This window comes from Heliconius melpomene, chromosome 3, assembly GCF_056956725.1.
Source record: "Heliconius melpomene rosina isolate 202511_hmr_F chromosome 3, ASM5695672v1, whole genome shotgun sequence".
Taxonomy (NCBI): Eukaryota; Metazoa; Arthropoda; class Insecta; order Lepidoptera; family Nymphalidae; genus Heliconius; species Heliconius melpomene.
In genome coordinates, this window is record NC_140391.1 from 10,751,920 (window position 1) to 10,775,434 (window position 23,515).

The following is a 23,515-nucleotide window of genomic DNA, read 5'->3' on the forward strand; positions in this document are numbered from 1 at the left end:
TTTCATGATATTTCCGTGGAATACTGAATGTTTATATATTACACTGTATTTAATAATCTTAGTTTCATGTTGGATCCCGCATATAGAATTGTTAGCAGGGAAAACTTAGTGTTATGACACTGCGTTCCCCACGCACCGCCCGCAATTTTAAAGACAGTGCGTGTTTAGTAGTGGAACGTGGCGTCGCGCTTAGTCTTACCAGAGTGAGTGATTAAAGATAATTCATTACCCCGAATGAGAATCGAACCTACAATTTTCGCTTTCACATCTACAACTTTAACAGTCAAACGCCATCACTCTTCGCCACGATGGTCTCGATATATTTAATAGTTGAATGACAAAATCGGACTAGAAAAAAAAAAGGTTAGTATGTAAATTTCAGCGCAATTATCTGAAAGTGTAATTCAAATAGTTGGTATCAATAACCGGTTGGCGTAACCGTCACTTAATTTTTCAGCAAGCAATGTCGTCGACATTCCTTCTCCTTTCTTTAGTTCAATAATTAACATTGGGATACTTTGAAAACTTATTTTATGACTGTAGGTAAATGTAACAGTTACTGGATTAACAGCACAAAGCTCGGTGTTTAGTTCCGCCAACGCAATGCCTCGAATTCAGGTGGGAAATGGACAACGTTGACTGACATATTAGATTTCCCCCTGCCAACTTTGCTACCCTTTTACATACATATAATACTACTAATAATTGCAATAATGTATAAAAAAAAGTAGTGATTTCTCACTAAATTTCGTGGCACTAATTTTCACACAACGACAACTTAAAACAAAACGCAAGCCGAAAATAAGCACATTATATTGTTATAATAAAGAAAACAGTAATTACCATTTCAATTATACAATAACTGTGTATTATAAACAAGTTATTCAACGAAGGCTAAGATATTATCTTCTTACTTCGCCTCGTATTAACGAGGCGAAGTAAGAGAACTATTCAAGTAAATGAAAACCAAGTGAGCGGAAAACGTCTTTGTAAGATAAGGCTGCGGGCGGCCTCCTCATCGATAATTTCGTCAGTTTCACTCAGAATCTACCTTAAGCAGATCGTGTTTTAGATCAAACGTCACATTTCCAACGAAAATTTCTTAATAAAAGGCTTTGTAATATGAAATTGGTTGTAAAGTTCAAGATTTTCTTTAATACATTATGATATTTATAGTATAGTAAAGTATAGTATAGTAGTACAATATAGAAGTAATTTTCCGACTGTGATAGTAAAATGGTTGATAAAACAAAACAAGATGTAGAGATGAGCCGCGTCGACGCCGGTGTCAAGTGCTATAGCTACGAAGAAGCGTTAAATTTAACTGGTATGTTATATTTCCTTTATGTGTGTTTTTCGTATTATTATTTTATTTTATTTATTTAATTAGTTTTTATTTATTTAGTTTGTTGTTATATGAGAGATTTGATGCTTTATCACGCTTATAGCGGGTAGGTAGAGGGAATCCAGTGTTAAGACATTCTATTCCCCACTTTCTGCCAAATTTTTGAGACATTGAGTGTTGATGGAAATCGGAGATTAACGCCGCGCGTTGACAGAATTCTTATTATAATATGCATTGTTAAAAAAAATCCTTAAGTAAAATTAAAATTTCGATCTCCTAAACACCGTGGAGACATTCTTTTTTTAGTTGTCAACTATATACTAGTTACACTAAGTATATATTTTTAATAGATTACTTATGTCTAAGACGTTCGTGGCGTAGGGGCACAAGCGTGTGACCGCAAGTGCAACAGGTTGGATTCGATTTCAGTCCATCGAGCAAATGAAATATTTAATATTTTTATTTCCTCGCTCTGTTATCGAGATAGAGCGCGGCGTTAAGTTCCGCCATTCGCACTACTTCTAGAAATCGGAGGAAAGTCATGAGTGGTGTGTCTTAGCTATAGGCTCCCTCTACCTACACTGCTACTTGCGGGATACTGCATGAATCTAAAAAAAAGGTAAAAAATATTCTAAAGCATACGTTCGCTGGCAAGTGGAAATAAACGTAAATAAATAAAACACGCGACATTACACGTGAAGGTCAGTTATACTTGCAGAATTTTTATAATAATATTATAGGACGAGAAAATATAAATAGAAACCAGTTCATAATAATTATGTTTTGTAAATAAATGTATTGAAATTTATGCAAAAAACACACCGACGTTGTGAAATTGAGAATAAAAGATACAATATACTATAATTTTAAAACTTTGCAACTCTGTGCTCATGGTTGTTTGTTTATTTGTGATTTTTTGATTTTAGTTGTCATTTTATATACAAATTTCCAAAATGATTATTCTGTATTTAATAGTTATATTTTCCCCTGAGTGAGAGTTGAACCCACAAAGGTCGCGTTTACTATCACACACTTGCCGAAACAAACGACTAGGTGCTGAGATTAGCGCGTCTACTCAAACAAACTCTTTAGCTTTATATTTAAACTAAGTATAGATGGAATAAAATAAAAATTAATTAATCGTTATATCGTTTCAGTTTAATTATAATAATTCTATGTTAAGTAGGTATGGACATTAAAGTGTCTGTGCGTATATAATTTTCATGTTTAATTTCAATCAAATTTATTCAGCTGCTTCTTATTATTGGACATTATGGAAGGTACACGTATAATTGTTTAATATTATATAGGTATATCCGTTAACACACGCGCCAGAGTTGCCAGATGTTCCGATTTTAGCGGAACTTCTCGAATTTACAGTTCAAAATTAAATTTCCCCTTGGGGCAGCCTTTGTTCCAGTTTTTTAGTCACTAATAGTTTCAGAGACACTTATAGATTCTGAAGACTTGCCTGCCTCAGATGCAGGGTAAACAACACAAATTAGTGTTGTACCTAAGTATAGTGAATGCTTTCCAGGAGAAAATATTCGATATTTCCAGCGGAACTGCGATATGTAGAAACTGTGGAACACGAGTTCCTATTTTTTGTATTGTGTTGTTTTTTTAGTAAATAGTTCGTTAGGTACATTACCTATATTTGAAGAAGCCATCGTGGAGCAGCGGCTCAGCGGTGGACTGTGACCGCGACGGTTGTCACTTCTGTTCCCACTCGGACGAATTAATTATTTTCATTCCCTCAAGAAGAAAAAAAAACATATTTTCTTATCAACGAAATGATAAAAGAAAAAGAAAACAGTATTTTTTAAACAATTTCTTTAACACTTTAATATAATGTAGGGCATCTCGAGAGGGTATTAAGATAACGAAAATAAATATTTAAGAGTGTTTTAAAGTGTTATTCACGCATTAAGGATTATAAACGTATTAAAGTGTCGGTGCATCGTGGCAGTGTTTAGGTTAAACAATAGTTATGAGTTCGATCCCCACTCGGGGAATGAATTATTTATATTTCCGTTCTAGTAAGACAAAATGCTTCGTTGAGTTCCACTACTCATCACGTATTATCGTATATTATAGTAAACTCATATAAGGTGAAGAACGGAGGGTCTTTCTGGCTTCTATACATGGGATAGAGCGTAAATTTGAAATAACTGAACTAAAATTTCGTAAAAAAACAAGTTGAACAATCGTAGAATTTGAAGTAACTTTTATATACCTAGGAATAAGAATAACAACTTTATGAAAATCTGACATGGCTTAGACGGAACGTATATCGTAAAAAAATATAATTTTGTAGGTAATGAAAATTATTGATAACTCAAAGTTATTGTCAGTTATATAATCTATATATATAAAAGGACTTGTCCTCACTGACTGAGGTAAGACGCACGCACAGCCGTAACCGCTGATGGTAGAAACATTAAATTTGGACAAAAGTTTGCTTTCGTAATCTGGACAATCACTAAGAAGGGATTTTGAAAAATTTTAACCCTAAAGGGGAGAAATAGGGGTTAAAAGTTTGTATGGAAATATCTTTAAAACGCCACCGATTATTATAATATTTAATATTGAATTGAATTGTGTTTAATGGTTTTTTAGAATTCACCCCCTAAATACGCAAGCGAAGCTGCGCGCGTCCGCTAGTAATAGATAATAGTTGTAGTTTCGAATGCATCCCATCATGATACATAATGTTCTTATTGAAAGATAAACCGATGCCCTCTTTACGAGGAGATAAGGCGTCTTAATGCTATACCTACTCGAGAAACAATAGCTATAAACAAACAAGGAAAATTAGTTATGTATTTTTATTTATATCTTATATAACTCTATAGACATTCGGTCCGTACTCTTTTCATCTATACTATTTTTATTGTACAAAGTTTCCATATTTATTTTAAATATTTCTTTATCTTTTTTTTTTAGCTTCACGCTGTATCTGGCATGGGTAGGTAGAGAGAGCCTAGTAGTGTTAAGACACTGCGCTCCCCATTTTCCATCGAATTCTAGAGGAATTGCGTGATGGCTGGCGAATGTTAACGCCGCCTAGACACCAGAGCGTAGAAATGACATTGTTAATTATTTAATTTCTTCATCGGAATCGAACGCACAACCTGTCGCCTTTACTGGCCTTTTTTTCTGTAGGTACATTAATTATTTTCATATGCATCTCTTCATTTAGTAAAGATAGACATTCATAGGTGAACACCTACAAATGCGGAACTATAAAAACAAAGTAATTCAATATAAACTTCACATTGATTGAACATATCTAATTTTCACAAAGTTGAAAATATATGTTTCATAATTAAATAAACGCCATTGATTTAAACGACACTTGAATAAAGTCATCATCGTCGAGGTAATCGCAAAGATACGGCGTCTGACTAGTAGGTAGTAGGTACATGCGTTGTTTGCGGGTTCTATTACCACTGTAGCTGTGCTGAGCTGGTGAAATATATTAATAAAATATATTCATGTAAATTATTATTCACGTCATTTCATATTTTTCATTTGAAATTTCGTCATCCTTATTTTTTTATTACTTCCATTTTCTTCCAGGCCATGGCAAATATAACATCGGGCTTCTGTTCGCGTGTTTCATGGTCATCATCGCGATGGGTATCGACATCTTCGGTCTGGGCATCATCGTGACGGCCGCCACTTGTGACCTCGGGATGAATCTCCAGCAGATAGGCGTGTTGTCGTCTATGCCTTTTGCTGGTAATTTTTGTATTACATTTCTGTATTTAATAGTTATAAGTTTCAGTGGCTATAAGGTAAGAAGGGATGTGCGTGAAGAGAAAAAGAAGATATTTTTTTTATCATTCCATGCTATAGCGCATCTTGTGAGTGCCTAACTTGTGATCTACAAAAGATGATCTACAAGAGTCATTTTTTAAATACAAACTAAAGTAAAAAGAAGGTAGTGATAAATTGTCGTAGCCTTCGGCGCTCCGTTCTCTCCGACTACCCCGCTAGAGATAAAGCGTGAAATTAAGTTAGGGTGATAAATCACTACATTTATTTTCGAATATTTACTTATATTATTTACATATAATATTTAATTGTGGAGATGCATCTCATTACACTTTATTTTTTCGCATTATTAAAAATTAAATGGAATATATATTATATTTGATGCTCTTATTAATCCTCTGTATTTTATTTTTTTATATAAATTGAGAGCCTAGCATTGAAGCGAGGTTAGGTTGTCGTGAATCGCTGCATTGTCCTTGCTTCATGGTTCACAAGCGTTGAGGAGGATAAAAAAATTGGCACAGTGTAAAGTACCGAAATAATATTTTTAAAAAACCTGCTTCACGCTGTATCCCGCACACAGCAGGGTAGGCAGAGGGAACCTAGTGCTGAGACTCCGTTCCCCACGCACCGCCGAATTCTAGAGACATTGCGTGTAGAGTAGCGAAAATCAATGCCACGACATTAGAGCGAAGAAATGGAAATATAAATATATATTAACATTTCATTTCCTCGAGTGGGGATGGAACCCACAACCAGACGCGTTTACAGTCACACTTTGTGCCCCTGCACCACCAGTGGGATATGGAAATGTTTTGTTTGTTTAAGTCTTCGATCAATTCTAGACTAGATTAAGCATTACAATCCAAAAATGGTTCGAGAAATAATAAACTATGAGGTCGCGGGATTTTTCGTAACGATCAATGTTTGCAATTTGGTGCTATAGAGCTTAGAAGAGGCTTTATTGTTTTGGTGCATACTCAAAGTATGGAGTGTCGTCATATGAAATAAGTTTGTCTGTCGGCTCTCAGTGGTTGCATTTCCGAGAGAAATGGTCAGTTTTAATATAAATAAATACGATTACAGGTATAATCGTAATGTCATACCCCTGGGGCTATCTATCAGACACGCGTGGTAGGCGCCTCGTCCTCATGTGGGCGATGACGGGGAGCTTCATCAGCGCAGCCCTCAGCAGTCTGGCACCGACGTGGCAGGTGCTGGCCGCTCTGAGATTTATCAGCTCGGCTTTGTAAGTATGAAATTGACCTTCTGTTCTGTACTTTCAGTATGGCACTTCGCACGTGCCAGTCGAGAAAAAGTTACTTCGCTAATGTCGCGTTGCATGGTGAATTTTACGTTTTATGCCGTTTTGCATGGTAATCTACTCGTACTGTCAAAACACTTCCTTTTCGACACATCGCGTGTTGAGTGGTGGAATTCAACGCGTCGATTTGCCTTGTCAATATACAGGAATAAAAATAATTCACTCCCTCAATTGGAGATTGAAACCGGAATGGTTTCAATTCAATTGCATTTACAGTCAGCAGATTCCTTGTGGCACAATGGGTCTCCTACGACTCTTTACAAAATGGTAGTTCTTCCCTTTTTGTCTGTTTAGGGATATTATAAGGTAGAATGATAAAATTATAAAATGAGTATCTATTCCATTCCGTTTTGAGGCATAACAGGCACTATGCATGCAAACGGACTTTGATTTTTTTTTCTGTAATGAAACTAGGATTTGTTTTTAATTTATTAATTTCACGCATGTTGTAAAGTAAAAGAAGCTTGAGTTACTACAGTCTCCACTTTACAATTAATTAACTATAATGTTAGTTTTATCTCAATAGCTCGTTTTTTTATTAATTAAAAAAAAGATACCAAAGTACAAATCGTCAATTGACATACACGCGGTCTATGATATTTACAAATATTATTTGTGAGTACTTTTCTACATTTGAATTTACGACCATCACATTTCAAAACATCAAAATCTAACTATGTTTTTTTAAATTATTAATATAATGGCAATGAAGAGTAAAACACTACTTACTCTTAAAATAACATGTAAATTGCTATAGAACGTATAACAAAGACGTCACGAGTGATTGATCTCCTCGTTACATTAAATCATCACGTAACAACTAACCACAATGGGATTTGAATATGAGTGTCGTTTATTTTAGCTTTGTTTTGTTTTTTCACGTAGGTATTAAACAATATTTTAAGCTAAGTTCCTTGCTCTCAATCCATTAATATTTTTTTTGCGTATACATAGCAGAGTAGTCAGAGGAAACCCGAAACCTAGTGTTATGACTCCGTTACTAGTAACACACTAGTAACCATTTCCAATTTTCCGTCGAATTCTGGCGACATTGCGTGTTGAGTGTATCAATATTTTTTACACACAAATGACAATGTTCTAGGTCAAGTGCAGCGGAGTCAGCGACTTATGCGTTACTAGGAGAGTGTTGCAACTCTAAGTCCCGCGCCAGGTACATGCTGCTGATGACCAGTGCTCTCATGTTGACACCCACCTTGTATTACAGTGAGTATAGTAAATCTAGAGTGGGACTTGCCTCCACTACATACCTGTCGCATACGCCCCTGCGCCACGACTGCGAAAACAAAAAACACATATTTTTAAAACGTATTTTATCAATTTCCAGTCTGGGGTTACTTCATAACGAAGTTAGACTTCTCCATATACATCATGGGCATCCTCTACCGGCCATGGCGTCTCCTCACCCTGGTCATGGCACTACCTTTGGGCATAGGAGCTATAGCGCTATGGTTCTATAGCGAGAGTCCTAAATTCTTAGCCAATGTTGGTAGGATGGATGAAGCTCTGGAAGTCTTGAGAAGGATAAATAAAGTTAATAAAGGGAAAACTGATAAATATCCTGTAAGTTTAAACTACTTGTATCAAATATTTATTTTTTATCGGCGGTGAGGTGGCTCTGACCGGATGTACTGAATAAAGACCTACTACGAAATTACTGAGGGCCGGGTTGAGTCCCGCCGAGTCTCGAACATTAAGCGGAAAGTGGGTAACTTTTGTTTTTCCCTGAAGATTTTTTATTAGCAAAAGTTTGTTAGAAATTTAGCGAAACATTGTCCATAATATAGTGTATTGCTTATTATGTTCTTCTAATTATGTACATGACAATTATTTCCTCATGTTAGTGCTTTTTTAGTTTCACGCTGTATCCCGCCCACGCAGGCAGAGGGAACCTGGGAACCTAGTGTTCCCATTAAGACTTCCGTTCCATATTTTCTACACGCAAAGAATTAAAAAAAAAATGTTCTTCTACAGGTAGAAAATATATATCTGGAAGAAGGGAGCAAAGAAGAGATCGGTCAGTTAACTCTACGCTCGCTGTGGCTTCAGATAGCGCCGCTCTTCAAGCCGCCTTTGCTGGGAAGGACGTTGTTGTTATATTATTTAACTTTTGTTGTTTATATCGCGTAAGTACCGAAATTATAAATGGTTCATGCAATTTATGTTTTCATACAAGCATAAATATTTCTTTATTAAAAAAATCTTGAAAATATTGCTGATTTACCATATTATGTTATTATATACTGATATATATATATATCAGTGTACTACGGTTATTATAGTTAAAAAGCTACTTCAGACTGTTTTCCGTTTAGTAGTCAGGGCAGAAAATATAATGTCCAGATACTTTGCTCCCTCGAATTTCTATCTTTGAATTTAGAACATTGCATTGCAATCTTGCCAGAGCAATGATATTCGAACCCACTATTAAACGTATATGTAAGGACATGGCTGTTATGTTATTACAGGAACAACAGCTTCGCTATAATTCTGCCAACAATTTTCAATGTGTTTTTCACATCGTACGCGAGTCTTGGATCTAAGAGCAGTGACTTCTGTGAGCTTTTCTACGTCGCCACCGACGACGGCACCAGCACCTCTCCCGTTGTCAACACCACTACGCTCATTGAACCTGTGAGTATTATCATCTTGTCTAGTGTAATCTAGCAAAAAGGAATCTAGTGTTAGGTAATATACTCCGTTCTCTAAGCACCACTTAATCCAGTTTCTAAACAGTTTCTAAACAATAGAGTGGCGGCACTCAAAGCCGCGGCGGGTTCGATTTTTGTAAATTATTTTAATTTTACACCAAGAAGTTGATTTTTATTTTCTAAGTCACCTACGACAAGGACCTAGTCTCCAAGCAATGTCCTCTTGAGTTCTTAGCAGTTAAAAATAGGATTGTGTAAAGATAAAATTAAAGAAATACCTCAAAAATAATTATGTAGTTTTTAAATGTAGTCGCGAAAATATAGCAATGTTGCTCTTGACTTGACTTCACTCATATACTAATTATTTCCAGAAATCTTCTACTTTTGCTTTGTTTTATGTGTCATAAACATATGTGAGATAAGAACTGTCTGAGTACAAGGTTCTCCTTACGCACCCCGCTATATAAGGGGAAAAATGTGAAGCTGTTTTTTTTTATTATTTTAAGTAGATTAGAAGAAGATCTTCTTCTTCAGGTGATGTAACCTTGAACTGCTACTACAAGTAATAGTAAACATATCGAGTTTGTGCTCATTACATTCGTCTCATTAAGCTGTTCTTTAGAAATAAATATGTTTTAAGTTTCTTAAATTATTAATTTATTATGCAATCAATAAATGTTTTCTAAATCACTTTCCCTGATTTCCATATTTCAGATAATACCAGAGTGTAAGGACACTATATCGGAGAACACAATCTGGGCGGGATGCGCGCACGGGCTGTCCTTCTTTGTGCTCAACGCTCTGATATCACAGTGTGCTGGGAAACGAAAGGTGGCTTAGACAAGAGATGGAAATATTAAGAAATAATAATTCATACCTTCGAGTGGGGATTGAACCCACTACCGTCGCATTACAATCACACCCTTATGCTCTGCGCCATGATGGCTTCAATTTACAGTTTAGTAACATTACTAAAGTTAGACTATATTTATAATTACATAATAATTGTACACTTTGACAGTGGTATAGCATGACGTTGTAAATGAGCCGGTTGTGGGAATGGGACCCCATTCCCACTCCAGGAAGTGATTTATTAACGTGTTCATAACCTCTGCTCCGCTCTGGTAACAAGATAAAACGCGGCGTTGAGTTCTGCCGTTCAATACGCAATGTCTTGAAAATTCAGCAGTAAGGTGGGACGAAATAATTAATATTTTTCATTTTTTTCAGATTCTGACTATAATCATTCTCATAATAGCAGCAATAGCCGCGATCCTTATCAACGTGACGGGAGAGGCGTTGTCGGGACTTATATTGTTCTACGTATTTCTTACAACGGCCATGGTGTTTGGAGTGGTGTCGTCTTACTTCGTCACGTTGTACCCTACGTCTTACAGGTACTAAAACTATGGCACGCTAAATGAATGACATATTTCATTATCGTAAAATTTATTGTAAGAAAAAAAATCATAGTTTTAGAGCAGATATATCCTAGAATCAGTCGCTAGTCGATTTGTAAAATGTTATTGAACATAATATAAAATATTTTTCTATCTATTTAATATAGGATAACATTTTAATAATCCCGTTAAGAGCGAGTCGGACTAGCCTTTCGAGGCTACCGTACTCATTTCATGATTGTAGGACAACGGGAAGTTCCCTGTAGGTTTTGATTGAGCGGTGTTCACTTAGAAGCTGCTTAGAAGCTGGTTGGCTTCAAGAGACCGTAGACCTAAATGTTTGATATTAATTACAGCTTGACACCTCCGTACATGCAGTAAGTTACCCTAAGTGTGAAAATATAATTTAATAATAATATTCTGTCTCTCCAAGGGGCATGGTGGCTTGTCTGGGCATGATGGTGGCGCGACTCTCCGCTTTTGCCGGCACTAATGTAGTGAGCGCGGCCATTACGAGCGCTTGTACTCCCGCGTTGTACGGCGCTGCTGGTTTAGTTCTAAGTAAGTTACACCCGTACTGATATTATTTTAAGATGAAAAAACAGAACAGTTTGTTTAGCTGTACGCGCTAATCTCTGGAACTATGGGTTCCAATTGAAGAATCCATTTATCCGGTAAGGATATAAGTGAATGAGAGAATGTGATGTGTTGTCATGGCATATATAACTCTTTATTATTTAAATTTGAACACAAGGGCTAAGCCAGTCGTGGCGCAGTCGTTCAAACGCGACTCGTTGTGGGTTTAATTCCCACTCTCTTACGAAATATTTACTATTTACATTTTCTCGCTCTGGTACCGAGGCAAAGTGTGACGTCGAGTCGTCGCCGCCACTTACTATATTATGTACCCAGAATTCAGCGGAAAGTGGGAAACAGAGTGTCTTAACTCTAGGTTTCCTCTATCTACATATACAGTGTGGAGCTGAAAAAAAGCATAACTTATTAACTTCATTAAATCGTTACTTAACGCATCCGTATGTGGGTGTCTCTGGTAAAAGACGGAGTATGTTCACACTTGGCGCTCTCTGCCTGACGTGTAAGTTAAATGAGAATGTTTTTTTGACAAGGCGCAGTTTTATATTTTGCTTTGTTTTTCGGTACGGTACGGGATTTCGAAGTTTTTCCTTTTTTCAGGTGGTGCGGTTGCTGCGTGTTTCCTGCCCTCAGATAGTATAGATGTTAGCTAGTGCTATTTTAGTTTTTTTTTTATGTATGAAAAGTGATATGATGTGCTACTTTAAAAATAAGAGAACATTGTCAAAATAAATTAATTATAAGACGCTGTTTTTGCACAAAGCATAAAACAAAATTGTGTTAATAAAATATTAATAAAAAAATATTTTTTTAAAAATAAAGTTTATATATTTTATATATTATATTTTACAAATCAAGCTCGTTAATTTAATACCCAAATTAGGTGTGGTAGGGAAAAATTTGTCAACCGCCATTTTATTGCGGAGGTCATTTTAGATTAACAATAATATGTTGTTGCTGCTAAGAGAACCATATTTTCTTATTTATTGTATAAAATAATATTAATAATTTTCTATTAAAATAACCCTCAGGGACGCGTGATAAAGTCGGATCTTAGGCTTATTTTTAACAGCATCACGCTTTATCCCGCATAATTGTATAATAATATTATATTATATTAAGCGACAACATATGACATTAAAATAATAGTGGGTATATTTATGGGGACTACCTCAAACGGTGGCCATCGGTGGCCAAGGTTCCAGAGAGAGAGGAACCTCCTTGCAATACGCCTCAAGTAATACTGCTACAGCTAAACGCTAACCTCTTAAGATGTTGGTCGTTAAACGTCTAGGAGGAATAGCATTACAACGAAACACACTTTTGACCAGTAAAAGCTTCGCTTCGCTCAGCTCAATTAAATCAGGAACGTAAATCCGTGCATTAAATAGACGCTGCGGTCGGAGTAAGTTGCCCATACCATGCCCTCTGCGTGACTTATCAATCACGAATTGGTTCCACTTTCGTACTTCTTCTAAGTGTGGTTAAACGTTACATTATAACAACATTACGTTGTTTGTAATTTGTATGCTTTTTATAACTGAATATAGGTATTTAGGAATGTGCAGTAATCACAACAATTATTAATATAATTTAAGTTGTTGAGATGAGAAAAATGGATGTCTGGAATTTTGTTTCAAATATTATATTTCTAGATAATTATAAAAAAGGTTAAGTTTCAATATGTTTTACTGAGCGATGCGAGCAGGGCGCCCTCCTGGAGACTTTTTACACTCTTTGTCACCACTAGGTTCACAAACGGTTTGACCGATTGAGATGAAAATTTGCAAACACATAGATATGACCACGTAGATAGTTTTATGCGAAATTCATTTCTCGCTTCGTTCAACATATGTATGTCCGGTTCGCGCCCCTAGTTATTTCCACCTTAAGCTTTTATGACGCTTTTATGATACTATGCGATAATTTCCAGAACCAAATGAATGTAAAAACATAATAAAAGTTATAATAAATGTACATTCAAAATAAAAAAAAAGCAGCTATGAGCTCATTCCCGCATAGCGAGGTAGGCAGAGGGAACGTAGTGCTAAGACCCCGTTCCTCATATTGCACCTTATTTACGAGATAATGACAATTTACTAGACAAGACTGAAGACATGGCGGAACTCAACTAAGCGGTTCTGGTAGATACCTACCAGGAACAAAAATACACTTTAATAGTAAAAAAATATTATACTCGATATATCTATTAAAAACCTTTATAATACTAGTTAAGTATTACGTGAGATCTGATCATTTTTCATTCATCAAATTTTTCATATCAGGAGTGGACGTGCCTGACTTGTCAATGTTACTATCAGTTTTAAACTATATGCAATTACAATTTAACTCTTTTATCGAAATCAAAATATTATTCATTTATTAGACTATACAAATACTTTAAAACAATCAATATAAACATTTCCAAACCAACGGATCAAGACATAAATAAGTGATATATTGGTATGTATCTATATATTATTTTCAATTTCCTTTGTTTATTCCTTTTTATACATTTTTGCAATTTAATTTTACGTTATAATTATGAATTCGAATCTGAAAATAAGTCCAATGAACAAATGTGCGAGACAGACAAGAAGAAGTGTAGACAGAGGGAACCTAGTGTTCAGTCACTCCGTTCCCCAAGCGCTGCTGAATTGTCGTTTTGTCTTATTAGGAGAGCAAAGAAAAATTAAATATTTTTTTCTCCTAAGTGGGAATCGAAGCGGCAATTGTCACGTGTATATGCAGACCCTGTGCCGCAGCGCCACAACGGGACAAACAAAAAATGTATAAGATAATACGTCTAAATATAGAAAAATTAAAGCTTTTCACAACAACAAGATTATAATATATTCAATCACTTTTCAATATAGTGTTAAAAATGCCGGGATTTATTTATTCTATACATTTGACAAAAGGAAAAAACACAAAAAACGAATCTCACACAAGCGTCGCTGAAGCAATAATTGATGTAGATTTGAAACTTAAATCGGTCGCCTCAAGAGGTATTGTTAAGACATTTAAGGTCGCAGGGACTTCCTATCGGGGTATTTCTGTCAAGTTGATTGGTTATAGATGCTGTCGCTCCTCACCTCGTGACTGTATTGTAGGATGCTCTTGGCGTAAGCTGTAAACAAATATAGTAGGTATTAATGCTTAGAGAAGGAGCTGCGTGCAGTTTATTTTCTCTAACAAGCAATGTGTTTAAAATTGAAGAAAACTAAACATAATAGAGACTTATTACTATTTTCTCTCAACACCTTATATAATAAACGTATTTATACTCGTTTTTTAGGTTCACTCTGTACCCCGCACATAGCAGGCTAGAACCTAGTGTTAAGTTAACATTCGGTTCCCATTAAGACACTTCCGTTCCCCACTTTACACTGAATTCAGGGGGCATTGAAAATATTAAATATTTCATTTTCGTGAGTGGGAATCGAACCCACAACCTGTGGCGTTTCCATTCGCACCTGTGCCCTGAGCCAGAATGGCCTCAAATGTTGATTGTTAATTTCCGAGGAACTTCATTCTTTGCTAGCTGCTCGTCCTAGTAACAATACATTACTGAGTAAATATAAATATATGTTTTTTTAAGTAAAATTTTAAGTGTGTAATAAATCATCTCTAAGGTAATGGTGTACGTTAATAATGATGATAAAAAGGTGACTGTGAGGTAATATTAATGATGTATTTTACTTTTTGTCACACAAGAATGGATGATGATACATACGTATATACGCAAATAGCGTGCTCTATGTCTTATATTAAAGAAGATACGAGAGGTCGTCGTCTCCTCCAAGTTCCGCCACTCAACACGCGATGTCTCCAAAATTGTGTGGATTGGAGGATCTTAATTAGGCGCCCTCTGCCTATCCTGATATTTGATAAATGATGACATGACACAAAAATAACTATAATAAAATTTATTTTTGTTATAGAAATTGGTGATTTTGTGTTATAAAAGATATAAGTAATAAAAATGAAAACCAGCAAGAACCGGAGCGATAATACACTCAGTATTGGTAATTATATATTTATTTTGTTTATATTTGCGAAAAACATGGAGCAGATTTACTACTTTCTATAAGCTTCATCCAGGCGGTTAAAATGAGAAAATATTTAAAAAAATTAAGTAGAAGTCACTAACTGGTTGTATACGCAACAAAATTGAAGAATTTCCACCACCTAGCAAGATTCTCCCAGTCAGGAGAGTCGTTTACCTTTACGCTGTATCCCGAGCTTAGTGCTGAGTGGTGGACGACGACACGAGTCACGCCTTGCTCCAGAGCAAACATCAGACCTGCAACGGTTCCGCTTATGTCGCTCACGACACGCTCTAGATTGGCCTAGCTCTTATCAATATTATTTTTAAAAATAAATTAAAACATTTTACATTTCAGCTAAGTTGTGTGTCTTAATAACACTAGGCTTCATATTTGTTACCGTACCGCTGATCTCTCTGGCATCGGATCCCATCTTTCTAATTATGAAATATGTAAGTGTTCAACTATGTTTCGTAAAAACTTCAAATTAATTATTTTAATAGTGTTATTCCGTGTGGAATGTACGAAGTACAGGGAGGTGTAGTATATAGTACAGGGAGGTGTTTGGATCTCTTCACCGTTTACGCAACTCTCTCCCTGTACTAAGATTGCGCAGCAAGTCATTTGGGTTAAACAATATTTTCAACAAATTTCAGGTAACGAGAATAGCGGTTGGCTCTAACTTCTACAATCGCTTGCTGCAGGAGAACATGGGCGCGCGTGTCGAGCTGTATATATTCAACATTACTAACTCGGCAGCCTTCCTCTCTGGTGAAGACCATAAGCTGAAATTGGAAGAAGTCGGGCCGTTTAACTACCAGTACGTATTACACCTTTTTTAAGCTCACATCTTAAATAACTTAAGTTAACATTTATCACAATTCTAGGCAAATGGCTTGAATTTGTTACTGCAGGGTAGGCAGAGAGAACCCAGTGCTAAGACACTCCATTTCCCACTTTCTGCTGAGTTTTCGAAGCATTATATGTTGTGTGGCGGAACTTAACGCCGTTATGAAATTAAAACATTCATTCGAATGAGACTCGAAACCACAACCGTCCCTTTACAGTCACATGCACACAAGAAGGCGTGGTGTGGCGATGGCGACGGATTACATTTGTCGTTATCAACATATGTCTTGTTACAACTTATTTTTGATCTTAGTAGTCTCTGTATCTTCATCATAGTGTTTCCAAAAGAAGCGGGTTCGAGTCCTGCCGCGCTAATATCATGTTGATATTTTTATCTTTCCTTATTGTGATTATTTCACTACATTTTAAATAATAATAAACTTTTCATTAGATTTTCCTAGCGATACATGTTTATTTATATATTTATTAGTATGTAAGTACAGTTTAAGAGTAGACGTTCTCTATCAGTAGTAATATCACAATACTTTTAACTTTTTACTAAAAATAATAACATTAATTTAAGAGAATTTCGTGTGAATAAGGATTTGGAGGTGGACGAGGAAGAGGGAGTGATGAGGTACATCCCGCACATAAGGACAGAGTTTCTAGAACACTCTTCCATTGGCGACCCTCGCTCTATCAACGTGTCCGTGCCAAATATTTCCTTCTTGGTATAGTATATATATCTATATTTTTTATTCTGACGATTTATATTACTAAATAGGCATAGGTTCGAATTGAACTTTTAGATGTGAACGAGCGGAAAGTGTGAGGGTTCCTCTGCATGTCTGTTCTGCGGAAAAAGTCATGACGTTGCTTTTTATATTGGAATGTGTTAATTTTGAGTTTTTTAGTGTTGTATGAAATTATTTTTAGAGCATATCATCAATGTTTTCTCCCTATCCATTTTGGACCAAGACTGCGTTTAACGTCATTGCTAGCCAAATGCAGTCGCAACCAATTGTCAACTTGAATGTAGAAAACTATTTGTGGGGATACGACGACCCATTGATTACACTCAGCCATACGTTACTGCCAGGGTGGATTCATTTTGAATCAATTGGAATTTTAGATCGGGTAAAATTATTTTTTTACTAATTAATACTACATTGTTAGGTTAAAATCTGATTTATTTATCGATTTATAAGACCCTCGGGGAAATATTTATTAATCGTTTTCGCCAGTCGAGCTGAACGAAACGTGCTATCTTTTTCCTTTATTTGCTTAATGCAAACAAATTAAATCATTAAATGGACATATTGCTATGCTAGAGTTTCCTTGCCTCAGTCAAGAAACACAGAACATGGGTAATAAATATTAAATGTTAATACTAAATATTGAATATGTCCTCACAAAAATTTTTTCAATGCTGTCGTAAGAGATGTCTGTGAACTTAGCAGAGCATTGTCCAGCAGATCACAAAAAAATGGAGTTCTCTTCGCATGCACCTGAGTTCTATAGTTCCTGATAGGTTTTATAAATAGTTCTGTCGTTTTTACCCCTGAAAAAGTTATGTAAAAAAATGATCTGCTAACTTCCCTTAGCAGATCATTTTTTTGCAAATAAAAATTGGAGCGAGATCTGCACTCATAGGGATGAATAAAATAGTTCCTGATAATTTTTAACAATAGTTCTGTTAATTTCACGAAGAAAAAAATTTTTAAAAAGAAAAAAAGAACGTTCGTTTCGAAAATAGTTCGAAAGGTAAAGTAATTTTTAAAATTAATAAAATGATACTCAGACGCGAGAACTCTTTAATTTCTAACAGAATATGAGTAGTTTTATTATAAAAAGCCAATTATAAAACTAGAACTCCTAGTTTTAGAAGTACTTTTACATATGAAGAGTTGAAATGGACATTTTTCAATATTTCATACAATCAATTATGCTCTGCTGGCAGTTTTTTCAGAGTTCTGGTTTTCTTTCAATTGAAAAATGAAGAGTTCTCGTTTTTGAGCACGATATTCATATTTTTTTAAAAATATTTTTTGTCGCTACAAGTTAATTTGATATTTTTCAACAAATCCAAATTTCAACTATGCTCTGCTGGCATTTTTACAGGAGTTCTAGTTTTATAATTAGCTTTTTATAATAGAACTACTCATATTCTAATAGAAATTTAAGAGTTCCCGTGTCTGAACACTTTCAAAAAAAATAATTTAGTACTTTTACATATGAAGAGTTGAAATGGACATTTTTCAGTATTTCATACAATCAACTATGCTCTGCTGGCAGTTTTTTCAGAGTTCTGGTTTTCTTTCAGGCTAAATATCGTAGAACTACTTATAATCTATTTAAAAATGAAGAGTTCTCGCGTCTGAATATCATTTTATTAATTTTAAAAATTACTTTACCTTTTGAACTATTTTCGAAACGAACGTTCTTTTTTTCTTTTTAAAAATTTTTTTCTTCGTGAAATTAACAGAACTATTGTTAAAAATTATCAGGAACTATTTTATTCATCCCTATGAGTGCAGATCTCGCTCCAATTTTTATTTGCAAAAAAATGATCTGCTAAGGGAAGTTAGCAGATCATTTTTTTACATAACTTTTTCAGGGGTAAAAACGACAGAACTATTTATAAAACCTATCAGGAACTATAGAACTCAGGTGCATGCGAAGAGAACTCCATTTTTTTTTGATCTGTTGGACAATGCTCTGCTAAGTTCACAGACATTCGTAAGAGGTAGTCGTAATTAATTTTAAAATATTTTTAATGTAATGATATGTGTAATTTAGACATAATGTGTTTTGATTTTTTAGCTTTACGACCAGTCAGCTACTCCTATATTAGAAGTGAGCACGAAGAACGAGGATAAGTTTCAAGTGAAGAGCATGAACAGATGTAAAGGCTTGAAGATGTTGGGATACGAAGACATAGACAAGCGGTACACATTTGTGCACAAAATTTCACTCTATCCTTATAATTATACTATTTTCCTTATAATTGCAAATATTACATGTTGCGTGCGAAACATTTGGTTATTAAATATTCTGCGACATTATCTCAACAGGGACTCGAACCCACAACAGTCTCATGGAAAATTAATTGTCACTAAGTATATATCTTACTCTGTCACTAAGTATATATCTTACTCTGTCACTAAGTATATATCTTACTCTGTCACTAAGTATATATCTTACTCTGTCACTAAGTATATATCTTCTATCTATCTCTATATCAAAATATAATCTTTTCCGTCCCTATATCCAATATAAAATTTTCAGAAGTCGTTGTAATACATTTGTAGACACTTACGAGGGTTACGCGTTCGTTCCCGGAATAACTAAAGACGCCAGGATCAGGCTCTATCGAAACATCTTCTGTCGAATGGTGGACTTGGAGCTTGTGTCGACTACCTCTAACGAAGTCAGTCCTTTGGTGTTTGTCTACGATGTCAGCAACACTACCTATTCTATTAATTCGAATAACGAATGTCTATGCCCTAACAAATATCAATGCACGGATGGAGCTTCCACTATGGCGCCGTGTTTATATGGTAAGTTTTACATTAAAAACTATCTTCTTTAACCGATTTTACGAAAGGCCTATTTTAGAGCTATACTAAGAATATAAAGAAGAAAAAAACACGAGTAGACCCAACAACCGGGCTGTATTTGACAATTTTGTTTAATTTTATTGAATAGGGGTAAAATGGATAGGCTCTAAAGTCGCCTACAAATAAAGCACTGTTTATTTCCAGGATTGGGAATAGGACTATCAAATGCCCATTTCTTGCATGCCAATCCTAAAACATATGAACGTATTGAGGGTATGAATCCTAACCAAGAAAAGCATGGCAGTAGAATTGTCATTGATCCTGTAAGTATACGTATATTTATATATCTTCTATATAATTAATTTATTGAAGGTATCATTTATAATATTATGCTTCATTTTTAGTATTTTATATGACTATTATTTACTTAATTGAACCATTACATACTAGTTCAAAATTGAACTTCTATAACTCTTTCAATTAATAAAACGGGATTTTTAGGCCGTCAAAAGGTATTATATTTTCAGAGAGTCGGGGCAGTTCTAAGCGCATCGTTTGTGATACAAGTAAATGTATTAATGGAGGATGTGAGCTTTAATGCCAAAGTGAAACCGTTTTCCAAAATGACAGTCCCTCTAGCTTACTTTAAAATTGTAAGTAAAACACATTATTTTAATTAAAACCTATTTAATATGACGTAAACACTTAGATATTACCTAAGGGGTTGGTTGGGTTTTAAAACGATTATATATTATGAGTATTTCATAAATTTAGTTAATATTCTAAAAAAGATGCGAGTTGTTTGTTATTAAAAAAAATAAAAAAATGGGGATAATTGTAAGCATCAAATCCTGTATACTCTAATTATATTATTATAATTATTGAAATAAAAACCTTTCAAAGTAACAATATTGTGCTAAGTTTTTATAATGTTATTTCCTCTGTAAATAACTGAAAACTGACGACAATTATTTGATTTTTTAGATTTTAGAAGCAAGTGAAGATGTCAAAAAGGATATCATCGCCGTCCACAATCTATATCCATACATTATACATACTATAGAAATTATAATATTTGTAGTCGGGCTAGTGCTCTTAGCACACGCAGCTTGTCAAACCTACGGGCGATTGTCCATAAGAAACTCTAATAATCACATTCATATTTTACAGGAGACACCTTTGATGGATGTGTTATGATGAAAATTGAAAGTTTTAGATTAAGTAGTATATTATAAATATTTGCAATAAAACATTTTTAATAACATTTGTTTGTTAATTATTTTATTTCTTGTAAACGAATATTTGAGTTCAATTCAACGTCAGTTGAGGAAAATTGCTTGCGCTTATTAAGCTTAAATTAATTTACAAAATAAATAATGAAATTAAGGCAAAATATCAATAAAACAAACAACTTTATTAAAAACAAATTTATCTTAAAACAACACAATTGTATTTCTAGTAAATTTGACCTAATCATAATCTGTATTAGATTCACCGTTCGACGTGTCAGTGTCAGTACAACTTGAGTCTTCACTTGACGAATGTTTCTTCCATTTTTTCTTATCAGCTTTAATTATCTTTTTTATGACATGTAAAGGCGGATGGTTATGTATCACTGGTTCAAAGACAGTTTTAGCTGGCAATACAATAGGCATGGACAACGGGTACGCGACAGGATAGCAAGGATTTGGACAAGAGTAGTCTAAACAGCATATAGTAGGGTTCGTTGTTACAGCGTTCTGGTCTTCTTTAGGGAAAAGCCGACTGTTTCTTAAAATATCCATGTATGACTGTCCCATGTAGAAATTGTTTCCAAATGCATTTAATACAAAAATAACTAGTAAAGAAACTGATCGAAGCATTACCACGGCCAAAATAGTGGAATTTGTGTGATTTGCTAAATTTTATATCAATTTAAAAATTGTTCATTGTATTCTTGAACTATTGTTACAATAAAACAATTGTTACGAGGACTTTAACTTTCAACGTAAACGTTACACACCTGCTTACTTATATAACTCATTTACGTACAAACATATTATGTAAACTATAACTCATATATAAAAAAATAAATATCACATACACAAGTCAGGATTGTGAATAACATCCTGATGAAGATTGTGTATTATGTCTTCACTTTTAGCTAATTTGAAATGACAAGGATAAATTGCTAATTTTTTTATTACCAGACGGTTTGAATATTAATTCTTTCTTACCATCTTCTAGCATGTGATTGGCAACACCACCTCTAAGATAAACTTTTTTATTTTTTGGTCTGCGATTTCGTTTATTCTCATTTTTCGATAACACAACTACTTCCCGTTTGTTGTCCTCGTCTCCTCTGGTGACGACGTGAACTGCTTTGGCTCTCTTTGACGTTTCGCCAAGTAGTCGTGCTACATCACGGCCGTCAATATCAGTTTCAAATTTGATCTCACCATTTCTTGCCACATAACTTAACATTGGCTTCACTAATTCGTTTTCACTCTCGTAACTAGTTACACTTCTTCTATATAAGTTAATTTTTCTACGTTTTTTACTTTTTCGTGATCTTAAATCATATTCTTCGCTGCTCGTGCTCGTGTCTGATAAATCAGCTGAATACGATAAGTACCTCGGTTTTTGCTTTTTTGGTGGTCTTTTAGGCAAACCAGGTGGAAGGGGCACTACAACAACAGGCGGTGGCCCTATTTCGATAGCGTATGATGGGCCATGATGTGCTAGTGGTAAAGGTCGCGGTGAATCTTCTTTATGTTTGCATCTGCATTTTTGGTGACATGGGGAGCAGAATGAAAAGAATGATGGAGTACAAAATGGCTTACATACACAAGGTGGACATGCTGGGCAATTTTGCGGTCTCGGTGGTGGTTTTTGGCAAGAAGGAGGTGGAGCAGTGGTAAGTATTGTTTGATGTATTGGGATAGGCATTGGCACAGGCATTGGCATCGGCATCGGAACGGGAAATGGAAAAGCAAAGGCTACATGATCATTTGGTCGATGTGTTGTCGTCGTTGTTGTTGTTGTTAATTGCTCATTATCCGACTCATTTGGTAATGCTACTGCCATAGGTAGTAAAGGAAACATGGGTGACGGATGCGGCGGAAATATCGGCATTGCAAACTGGACAAACACCGGTTTTAGTATGCTGATTATGATTGTTAATATCCAAAGATATTTGCAAAACTGAAAAAAAAACAGATCTTTAAAAAAGTAGAAATAACATTTATAATATACTTTATTTGCTCTATATGGTTCTAATGTTGATATCGTTTTCAAGTATATTTTTGATCCCTTGGTCAAGTTTTATCAATATTTTAAAAGATCATAAATTGTTAGATAGATAGTATAAGATTATCTTTTGTAGAAACTCACGTAATTCATTGTTGACACGCTCTCTACAATCGCAAACTCGTATAAGATTTTTGCTTTTATACATTTTAGCTATTTCTTAGTACTTATACAACGTTGCATTGTAGAGCCTCCGAGATAAGAAACACAACTAGTTGCAATCCTAACGTATGGCAGGCGCTCTATTATAATTTTATAGTATATTTTATTGTTTCGTAAAATAACATTGAAATAATATTTTTCATATCTGTTTTGCGTTAGTTGTGTTATTAAAAAAATAGATGCCTTCTGATGACCAAAGTGAAATTTGACCATTGCTAAACTGGCTTCGAAAAAGTCTGGGCCCGGGGGACTACCTCAGAATATTTTGGTAACAAACAATTAAGGCTGGAAATATTTACAAAAATATTTTTTAATGTAGAATCGAGAAAGTTTGTTTTTACTTAATTGCATTTTCATATTTGGAAGTTGAACAAATTAGAACGGCGTAAACAATATACCACCTTGATACTGTACTCTTGCTCTATACGAAAATAAGATGATGGTCTCCTTCCAGAACTGGAGGCCGGGACCCTTGGAAAATATGTTTTTAACATT

At 34.8% G+C, this 23,515-nt stretch overlaps 3 protein-coding genes across 4 annotated transcripts; 2 read left to right on the forward strand and 1 right to left on the reverse strand.

Annotated features, from left to right (window-relative positions):
• The first annotated feature begins 1,059 nt into the window (after positions 1 to 1,059).
• Positions 1,060 to 11,945, forward strand: LOC146540193 (synaptic vesicle 2-related protein-like). Its single transcript, XM_085207798.1, has 11 exons — positions 1,060 to 1,327; positions 4,928 to 5,089; positions 6,212 to 6,374; positions 7,552 to 7,673; positions 7,795 to 8,030; positions 8,442 to 8,593; positions 8,936 to 9,101; positions 9,833 to 9,949; positions 10,349 to 10,515; positions 10,952 to 11,079; positions 11,713 to 11,945. The coding sequence occupies exons 1-11, from the start codon at positions 1,237 to 1,239 to the stop codon at positions 11,763 to 11,765; spliced, it is 1,557 nt and encodes a 518-aa protein (XP_085063924.1). The 5' UTR covers positions 1,060 to 1,236; the 3' UTR covers positions 11,766 to 11,945.
• A 1,340-nt stretch (positions 11,946 to 13,285) lies between these two features.
• Positions 13,286 to 20,824, forward strand: LOC146540194 (scavenger receptor class B member 1-like). 2 transcript variants are annotated; one of them, XM_085207893.1, is made up of 11 exons: positions 13,286 to 13,575; positions 15,057 to 15,140; positions 15,519 to 15,613; positions 15,818 to 15,981; positions 16,594 to 16,741; positions 16,947 to 17,147; positions 18,834 to 18,958; positions 19,299 to 19,570; positions 19,775 to 19,893; positions 20,098 to 20,223; positions 20,555 to 20,824. In XM_085207893.1, the coding sequence occupies exons 2-11, from the start codon at positions 15,098 to 15,100 to the stop codon at positions 20,765 to 20,767; spliced, it is 1,506 nt and encodes a 501-aa protein (XP_085064019.1). In that variant the 5' UTR covers positions 13,286 to 13,575; positions 15,057 to 15,097; the 3' UTR covers positions 20,768 to 20,824. The 2 variants fall into 2 exon arrangements, with proteins under 2 accessions (XP_085064019.1, XP_085064020.1); XM_085207894.1 differs by lacking the exon at positions 13,286 to 13,575 and having other exon boundaries at positions 13,794 to 15,140.
• Positions 20,825 to 21,034: 210 nt separating this feature from the next.
• Positions 21,035 to 23,098, reverse strand: LOC146540195 (uncharacterized). The gene is made up of 2 exons (XM_085207726.1): positions 22,943 to 23,098; positions 21,035 to 22,753 (listed from the first exon to the last, which is right to left on the reverse strand). The coding sequence occupies exons 1-2, from the start codon at positions 22,949 to 22,951 to the stop codon at positions 21,710 to 21,712; spliced, it is 1,053 nt and encodes a 350-aa protein (XP_085063852.1). The 5' UTR covers positions 22,952 to 23,098; the 3' UTR covers positions 21,035 to 21,709.
• Positions 23,099 to 23,515: the final 417 nt, after the last annotated feature.

What these genes read in the sequence shown, in the direction of transcription:
- LOC146540193 (XM_085207798.1), top strand. Translation starts at nt 1,237, where the DNA reads ATGGTTGATAAAACAAAACAAGATGTAGAGATGAGCCGCGTCGACGCC. An exon ending in AGATTTATCAGCTCGGCTTT is followed by an intron (nt 6,375 to 7,551) that starts GTAAGTATGAAA and finishes ACAATGTTCTAG; the next exon opens with GTCAAGTGCAGCGGAGTCAG. An exon ending in CGCTGCTGGTTTAGTTCTAA is followed by an intron (nt 11,080 to 11,712) that starts GTAAGTTACACC and finishes TCCTTTTTTCAG; the next exon opens with GTGGTGCGGTTGCTGCGTGT.
- LOC146540194 (XM_085207893.1), top strand. Translation starts at nt 15,098, where the DNA reads ATGAAAACCAGCAAGAACCGGAGCGATAATACACTCAGTATTG. An exon ending in CGATAATACACTCAGTATTG is followed by an intron (nt 15,141 to 15,518) that starts GTAATTATATAT and finishes TTTACATTTCAG; the next exon opens with CTAAGTTGTGTGTCTTAATA. An exon ending in TCTTTCTAATTATGAAATAT is followed by an intron (nt 15,614 to 15,817) that starts GTAAGTGTTCAA and finishes AACAAATTTCAG; the next exon opens with GTAACGAGAATAGCGGTTGG.